This window comes from Pseudopodoces humilis, chromosome 19 (genome assembly GCF_049639895.1).
Source record: "Pseudopodoces humilis isolate 2021_Gansu_Grassland_sample_001 chromosome 19, ASM4963989v1, whole genome shotgun sequence".
Taxonomy (NCBI): Eukaryota; Metazoa; Chordata; class Aves; order Passeriformes; family Paridae; genus Pseudopodoces; species Pseudopodoces humilis.
In genome coordinates, this window is record NC_142218.1 from 1,445,047 (window position 1) to 1,452,802 (window position 7,756).

At 52.4% G+C, this 7,756-nt stretch overlaps 1 protein-coding gene across 1 annotated transcript; it reads right to left on the minus strand.

Moving 5' to 3' along the window:
• Positions 1–1,407: 1,407 nt before the first annotated feature.
• On the minus strand, positions 1,408–4,306 carry LOC102102221 (putative killer cell immunoglobulin-like receptor-like protein KIR3DX1). Its single transcript, XM_005532211.3, has 5 exons — positions 3,375–4,306; positions 3,249–3,284; positions 2,790–3,053; positions 2,276–2,557; positions 1,408–1,681 (listed from the first exon to the last, which is right to left on the minus strand). The coding sequence occupies exons 1-5, from the start codon at positions 3,403–3,405 to the stop codon at positions 1,557–1,559; spliced, it is 738 nt and encodes a 245-aa protein (XP_005532268.1). The 5' UTR covers positions 3,406–4,306; the 3' UTR covers positions 1,408–1,556.
• Between the last annotated feature and the right edge of the window lie 3,450 nt (positions 4,307–7,756).

The following is a 7,756-nucleotide window of genomic DNA, read 5'->3' on the forward strand; positions in this document are numbered from 1 at the left end:
GGTCAGTGCAATGGTCAGTGCAGAGGTCAGTGCAATGGTCAGTGCAGTGGTCAGTGCAATGGTCAGTGCAGAGGTCAGTGCAGAGGTCAGTGCAGAGGTCAGTGCAGAGGTCAGTGCAGTGGTCAGTGCAGAGGTCAGTGCAGAGGTCAGTGCAGAGGTCAGTGCAATGGTCAGTGCAGAGGTCAGTGCAGAGGTCAGTGCAATGGTCAGTGCAGAGGTCAGTGCAATGGTCAGTGCAGAGGTCAGTGCAGAGGTCAGTGCAGAGGTCAGTGCAGAGGTCAGTGCAATGGTCAGTGCAGAGGTCAGTGCAGAGGTCAGTGCAGAGGTCAGTGCAATGGTCAGTGCAGAGGTCAGTGCAGAGGTCAGTGCAGAGGTCAGTGCAATGGTCAGTGCAGAGGTCAGTGCAGAGGTCAGTGCAATGGTCAGTGCAGTGGTCAGTGCAGTGGTCAGTGCAGAGGTCAGTGCAGAGGTCAGTGCAGAGGTCAGTGCAATGGTCAGTGCAGTGGTCAGTGCAGAGGTCAGTGCAGAGGTCAGTGCAGTGGTCAGTGCAATGGTCAGTGCAGAGGTCAGTGCAGAGGTCAGTGCAGAGGTCAGTGCAATGGTCAGTGCAGAGGTCAGTGCAGAGGTCAGTGCAGAGGTCAGTGCAGAGGTCAATGCAGAGGTCAGTGCAGAGGTCAGTGCAGAGGTCAGTGCAATGGTCAGTGCAGAGGTCAGTGCAGAGGTCAGTGCAGTGGTCAGTGCAATGGTCAGTGCAGAGGTCAGTGCAATGGTCAGTGCAATGGTCAGTGCAGTGGTCAGTGCAGAGGTCAGTGCAGAGGTCAGTGCAGAGGTCAGTGCAGAGGTCAGTGCAGAGGTCAGTGCAATGGTCAGTGCAGAGGTCAGTGCAGAGGTCAGTGCAGAGGTCAATGCAGAGGTCAGTGCAGAGGTCAGTGCAGAGGTCAGTGCAGTGGTCAGTGCAGAGGTCAGTGCAGAGGTCAGTGCAATGGTCAGTGCAGAGGTCAGTGCAGAGGTCAGTGCAGAGGTCAGTGCAATGGTCAGTGCAGAGGTCAGTGCAGAGGTCAGTGCAGAGGTCAGTGCAATGGTCAGTGCAGAGGTCAGTGCAGAGGTCAGTGCAATGGTCAGTGCAGAGGTCAGTGCAGAGGTCAGTGCAGAGGTCAGTGCAGAGGTCAATGCAATGGTCAGTGCAGAGGTCAGTGCAGAGGTCAGTGCAATGGTCAGTGCAGAGGTCAGTGCAATGGTCAGTGCAGTGGTCAGTGCAATGGTCAGTGCAGAGGTCAGTGCAGAGGTCAGTGCAGAGGTCAGTGCAGAGGTCAGTGTCCGGCCCGCCCCTCTGCGTGTTTCTGGCTGTTCCACCGCCCACCCGCCCTCCCTGTGAGACTCCCGAGGCAGCCGGGACCGGGACAGGGATGGCGCCAGGGCCGGTTTATTTATCTCAGCTGGAGCTGCTGGCAGGGCCTGCTCGGGGCGGTGCCTGGCAGGGCAGCGCTGCCTGCGGGGAGCAGGCAGCTCCTCCAGCTGCGGTTCCTCCAGCTGCGGTTCCTCCAGCTGTGGTTCTTTCAGCAGCGGCTCCTCCAGCAGCGGCTCCGTGCCGCCCCCGCCGTGAGCGGCCCCAGCAGCAGCAGCAGCAGGAGCAGGAGCGCGGCCGCCAGCGCCAGGCGCACGGTGTTGCACAGTGTGTAATCTGCAGGGACACAGGGCACCGTCACTGGGGAGCGACCCACCAGGAGATCCCAGTCCTCCCATGGGGGCAGCAGGGGATCTGAGGGGACACACAGGGCAAGGGGACACCCCAGGGAGATCCTGGGCTAAAGAGACGCGAAGGGAAGTTCAAAGGGAGCCCCGAGGGGACCCCCAGCTGCACATTCCATATCCCTGTCCCCTGGAGCACCTCCTACTCACAGTCTCTCTCTGTGACCCCACCCTTCGGTGGTACCAAAGATGGGAAGGACAGAAGAAACATGGAGCTGGCCCTCAGATGCCACTGCCAGTGAAATTGTGACACTGAGCTGTGACATAATATATGACTGTCCCTGGGGCTGGGAGGTGCAGGGAGAGGTGTCCTTTGACTCTTGGACCTGTCAGCCCAGCAACCCTGTATCTATAGGGTCTCTAGGTCATCTGTAGGGTCTCTGAGGAGCTGGCCAGGCTCAAACACAGCTGAAGGAAGCTGTAATCCTCTGCTTGGACCCCTCTTAGAGCTGCTTTCCTGTCCTAAATCCTCTTTTCTAGTTCCCCCAGGACGCAGAGTAGGATTGTGGCTGGGGGGATGTCTCACCTCTCACCACCAAGTCCAGGGTGTTGCTGACAGCAGACCATTCTCTGGAAGCATTGATGGTGTAGCACTGGCAGCTGTAGCGGCCGCTGTCACCGTTCTGCACGTGGGAGAGGTTGTAGTCACCTCGTTCGCTTGGCAGTAGCTGGGCTCGGATCTGCCCCTCCAGGTACAGGTAACAGCCGGTGCTGGGGTGTGTGGAGCTGCAGTGGAACATCACATCAGCTCCTGCAGTCACCTCGTGGCCAGGCAGGACAGAGAGGTGGGGTCTGGGGAGACGGAGCTCTGTGGGGACAGGAGAGGGAATGAGAAGGTGCAGAGAGCTTTGATGTGGTGCCAGGAGCTCCAGCATCTCTGTGAAGCCACCAGCTGGCTCAGGCAGAAGTGAAGATGGTCCCCACCTCTCCAAGCCAGGGAAGAGGAGGAAGAACCCTGCCCATCATGGAAATGGCTATGGGCATCTTGGTGTGCCCTGGGGCATGTGACCCCATAAGAGGGGAAACAGCATCTCTCTCACCTTCCACAAAGACCTCCAGTTCCTCACTTCGAGCCAGCACAGTGCCTCCCTGCAGGTAATGGCAGTTGTAGGTACCGCTGTCCTGGGAGGTGGCGTTAGAGATGGAGAACTCAGCCCTGCTGCCACTCTGGGTATGGAGCCGGTGGCTGCCCTTGTACAGCACAAAGCTCCCAGAGCTGTGCTGGCAAATGCAGCAGATGGTGGTGGAGCCTCCTAGTGGGATCACCCCAGGTGGCTTCAGGAAGATGGAGATTGTGGGGGCACCTGCACAGGGAGAGAGGTGCTGCCAGACAGGCAGGGAGCCCCCAGCAGCTGCCCTGCCGTGAGCCCAGGGCTGCCACCAGGCCCTGGCTCCACATAAGGGTGAGTTTTGTTCCAGGGGGCTGTGGAAGAGCCCTGAGAGATGGGTGGGCCCAGAAATGTGTCCAAACTCCCCATCTACCTTCTCAAGATACTCACTCAGTGTAGCCTCGCTCTGTGCCACCAGCCAAGCACCTGCAAGAGAAGCAGCTGTGTAACATCTCTGTGGAGTGTCTGGACACCTCCTGCCGCCCTCTAGGAACTCCCACAGCCTCTGGCACTCACCGAAGGCCAGCACATGGGTCACAGGCAGCATCACGTCCCTCCTGGCTCCCTCTGTATTCAGCTCAAGCAGGGCTTCTTCAGAGGAAGGCTTTGGCCAGAGGCAATGAGCAGCTGGGTGGCTTCTTGTGGCTCCTGGTACGACCTCGTTACCACCTTCTGTCCACTACAGCCACCTTCTGTCCCAGGGCTTGGGTTTCTGCAGCACGACAGCAGGGCTGCAATGGTTGAACTGGAACTACAATGTCCCTGTCACATGCCCAGGGCTGGGCCCCTGTGATGACTTAGGATCCTGCAGGCCTTGGGGGAAAGGCTATCAGGCCTTTTCTTTCTCTTTCTTAGATCCGGTCACTTGATGGGGAAATGGCTTCTTCTCTGCCTTATGAAATAGAGGGTTGTTTTGCAACCACAAACCCACAAGTTTACTGGCTCAACAGAAAGAAATAGGAGGGAATGAACTTGACTTCCTTTTTCACCTTTTCAGGGGCAGTTGTATCTTCCTGGCCTACAGTGTCTTTCATTGCAGAAGGAACAGCAAACCTGTAGGTTTGGTTCACCCCACAGGATTGGTCCCACTCCTCATCCATCCACATCCCCCAGTCCCACACTGCAGCCGCCAATGGTCCTTACTCCAGACAGCTGCTCCCTTCCACCCCACACCTGGAGCCAGGTGCACCTCAACTGCATCTTCTCTGGGTGATGTAGACAGAGCTCACTTTGGCAATAATGAGGGGCAAATGAAACCGGGCAAGTGCGTGTGGGAGAAGGGAACAAATGGATTCTGGCACTGCGGCTGTGTGGGACCTGGGGTAGCTTGTCCAGGGTCCTTCTCTGAAGGTGGCAGTGTTTGTAGCTCCCTGCCCTCCTGTGAGCTGCAAGCAGCACATCCTGTCCCCTCTGTGTCTGCAACCTCTGCCACAACTGGGCCCTGCAGGAAAAACAGGGAAGGCTCAGGGCTGGGTAGGGGTGGGGGTTGTATGGGTGTAAATCAGGGGAAAAAGGCAAAGCTGGACTTCTTCCAGACCCTTTTCTACCCTTTTCTTTCTTCCCCCTTCTAACCTTTATGGTCTCCCTTGGATATTCCATGGGCAAGAAGTTTTGGCAGCAGGGTGCCCTAAGGCCTTTTCCTGTTCTGGGCACCTCCTCTGGCCCTCTCTCCTGTCTAACCTCCCCCAGCCTCAGCTGATTTTGGCATTGATGCCTTAGTATTTTAGGTTTTATATTTTTCATATATTTGTAAGCCTACACTTGTTTAGTGTATAACCCTAAACTCCATATAGATTGCTAGCTACTGCTTTCCCATTTTAGTCAGATAAAACAATTCCTCTCCAGACCTGGGAATCAAGGACACCTCACTATCTCAGACCCCAAGAAATGTAAACAAAAGTGAATTGTTGGGGGGGGGGGGTGGGACAACAAATTTGGGGTTAATTACTTCATTAGCTGAAGCTGTAATTGGAAGATTAACCCCCAATATGCAAATGGACCAAACTTATAAAAGTTACAAAAGTCTGAAAACCCATGAAAGTCCATTTTGGGTGTAGCTCCTGGGGCGCTTCATCTGCCTGAAATGTACCTGAAGGTCCTTCAATAAATATAACTGTTTATTATTCCCTTTATTTTGTCTGGCCTCTCTTTTTAGGTAGCCCCAAGAAGGCAGCAGCAGCTCCTTGGAGAGCCTCCTTTCAGGCCCATTTGTCTCCACAGCCCCCACTGGCCACACCAAACTTCTCTGGGCTCACCTGTGCTCAGTGAAGAACAAGCCCTGGCCATTCTGTGGCTCTGGCCTTGCTCACACTGTCCTGGATGATGTTGGTGGCATCTCTGTGGGCCCATCCATGGGCATATTGGAATCTTTGCTCCCTTCTACAGAGCCTTTTCTCACATCCCTCAGCCTAAGACCAACCTCTGGGTGCACATCCAGAGCACGGGACCATGGAAAGAGCTTTCCCCCTCCATCACCACTGTTAGGAGCAGCCTGGGAGAGAGAGGAGGCTGCCACAGCTCCAAGGAGTTTTGGAGCTCACAGAGGACAGGTGGGGTCACACACAGACACAGACAGTCCCACAGGTCTGGACAGGCACACAGGGCCTCCCACAAACAGCACAACAGCATGTCCCCCTTGTACCCCTGCAAGCACATTTGAGCTTAAAGATCAAAAGCTTTAGTGAACAATGTACTGTCAGAGTCCTACCACCGTAAATGTTTCTACAAGGGGTATGGAAAGGTGTCTGGAGACAATTCCTCATATCCACTTAAGCAGTTCCAAAGAACTCCCCTGTGATCTGGGTTTCACCCTCAGCTACAGCTACACCTCTCTCTATTGCCCAAAGGTGGCTCCTCAGCAGCTGCACTGCTTACAAGACAAGGCTGCTGCACATCTTTCCTCATCAGCAAGAGAAATATCACCCTCTGTCAGGAATCAATATTCCCAGGAATCAATATCTACCACTGGGCATTCTCACCTTAGAATCACAGAATATGCTGACTTGAAAGGGACCCATCAGGATCACGGAGGCAAACTCCTGGCTACAGTGCAAATAAGTGAAACAGTAGCTTATTCTTTTTTTGGCCCTGAAGGAAACCATTGTTCCATAATATTTCCCTTTCAGTCATCTACCTTCCCCAGTTTAATTCTGCAGCCTCAGGTCACTCGCTAGACCAGAAGTATGTCCATACTAGAAAAAAAATAAAAGGGAAGAATAAAAAAAATACAAGCTGTTTCCAAGCCATGCAAATATCACAAGAAACCAGCCCTGCTGCCAAAATCAGCAACTGCTGCAGTGCTCCGAGTCAGTCCAGCAATGATCTTCGACCTGCTCATTGGTGGGACCATCATGTTCACAACACCTGAGTCCATGTCTCCCTATAGCCCTGCAGGCCTTGGCTGTCATTTCCTGCCTGGATTCTCCCTGGCTCTCAGTGGAGGTCTTAATCACGAAGTAAACACATGCAGAAGCATCTTCAGACAAGCTAAGCGTGAAACGAACCTGTCTGTTCACACACCACCACATGAGCATGCAGCTGGTGTCCTCCAGTGGCGAGGCCAGAGAGCAGCAAGAACCAGTCTGAAGCAGGATTCCCAGGAAAGGTGGCTTTAAAAATGTCAGAGCAGACTTCACATCATTCTACACCTGCCTCTGCTGGAGAGAAGCACCAAATTCAGGTGCTCAGGGCAAGCAGCATCAACCCACAGTTCACTGAGGTACACCCAAAATGTGACATGGTGCAACGTTCACTAGAATTTGTGCCACAGACATCTTTAGATTTTAACCATTAAGCTAAGCTACATATGGTTTTTTACCTGTCACACAAATTTTAGAATTTTGGTAAAAAGCCAAAAACTTGGAAAATAATGCTATTCAAGAAGACAAATGAGAAGAATTTAAAAAATTAAATTTAAAAAATATTTTATGTAAATTATGTTTTTATCTTCTTTTTTTGGTTACTTTTTCACACTTTATGCATTAATTCAAATACTGTGATGAAATCATTGTCTTGAATTTAAAATACTAAAATATTCTTCTTGAAAATACCAACAGGAAAACATCTTTTCCACCTGAGTTGTTTCAGATTAGTCCAGAATAATAAGAACTGATTCTTTCTTACAAGAAGGTTTTATTGGTTTTTCAGTGAACCTACATTTTCCAGAAGAGAGAAAAAGAAAAAAAAGTCATACTTGTTTTGGGTTCTACTTCCTTTTCTTATGATCTGCCTATTTTTGCCTTTCATTTTCAGTTTCAATTTTTCAAATTTTGCCTTAATTCTGAGAGCCGAGATGCTGGAGGATAAATGTCTAATTAGTTCCCTCCCTCCCTGTCCCTCGTCTCTGAACACCGCTGTTTGTTCTGGCTGTGCTACATCCCGAGAGAACTACAATGAAGACTTTGCTCCAGACATGCAAAACTGTTCCAAGTGGCCCAGGAGGTGCCTCACCTTGCCCTGTCCACCCCTCAGCCCAGCACACAGAAAAAGCAGGGAAGAGAAGGGTCAGTTTTATTGCACCTATCAAGGGAAGGACTCATTTTATGTTCCTTCTGTCAGACAACTGAGCCCTACACATGATCCTGGTGGGACGGTGGAGTGAATCTAATGGTCAAAGAGAAAAAACAAACCCCTTCTGGTTTGAGATAACATTGCTTTATGAGGGAAGCAAAAGCTGCACCTGCAAGCAAAGCAAACCAAGGGATGAATTCCCCATTTCCCATTGGCAGGTTCAGCCATCCCCTGGCTGGCTCCAGCACAGCAACAGTGGCTTGAGAAGACAAAAGCCACCACCCGAACATCTCCCTTCTCTCTTCCCCAGCCCTCCCTGTGAGCACAATGCCATCTTCTGGCGCAGCAGCAGCTGTGTCCCACTGTCCCCCGGCGGGCACCACTGCAGG

Coding starts and splice junctions, on each gene's coding strand:
- LOC102102221 (XM_005532211.3), bottom strand. CDS start 3,405: ATGCTGCCTGTGACCCATGTGCTGGCCTTCG. Junction 3,285..3,374: donor GACCCATGTGCTGGCCTTCG/GTGAGTGCCAGA, acceptor CTTCTCTTGCAG/GTGCTTGGCTGGTGGCACAG. Junction 3,054..3,248: donor ACAGAGCGAGGCTACACTGA/GTGAGTATCTTG, acceptor CTCCCTGTGCAG/GTGCCCCCACAATCTCCATC.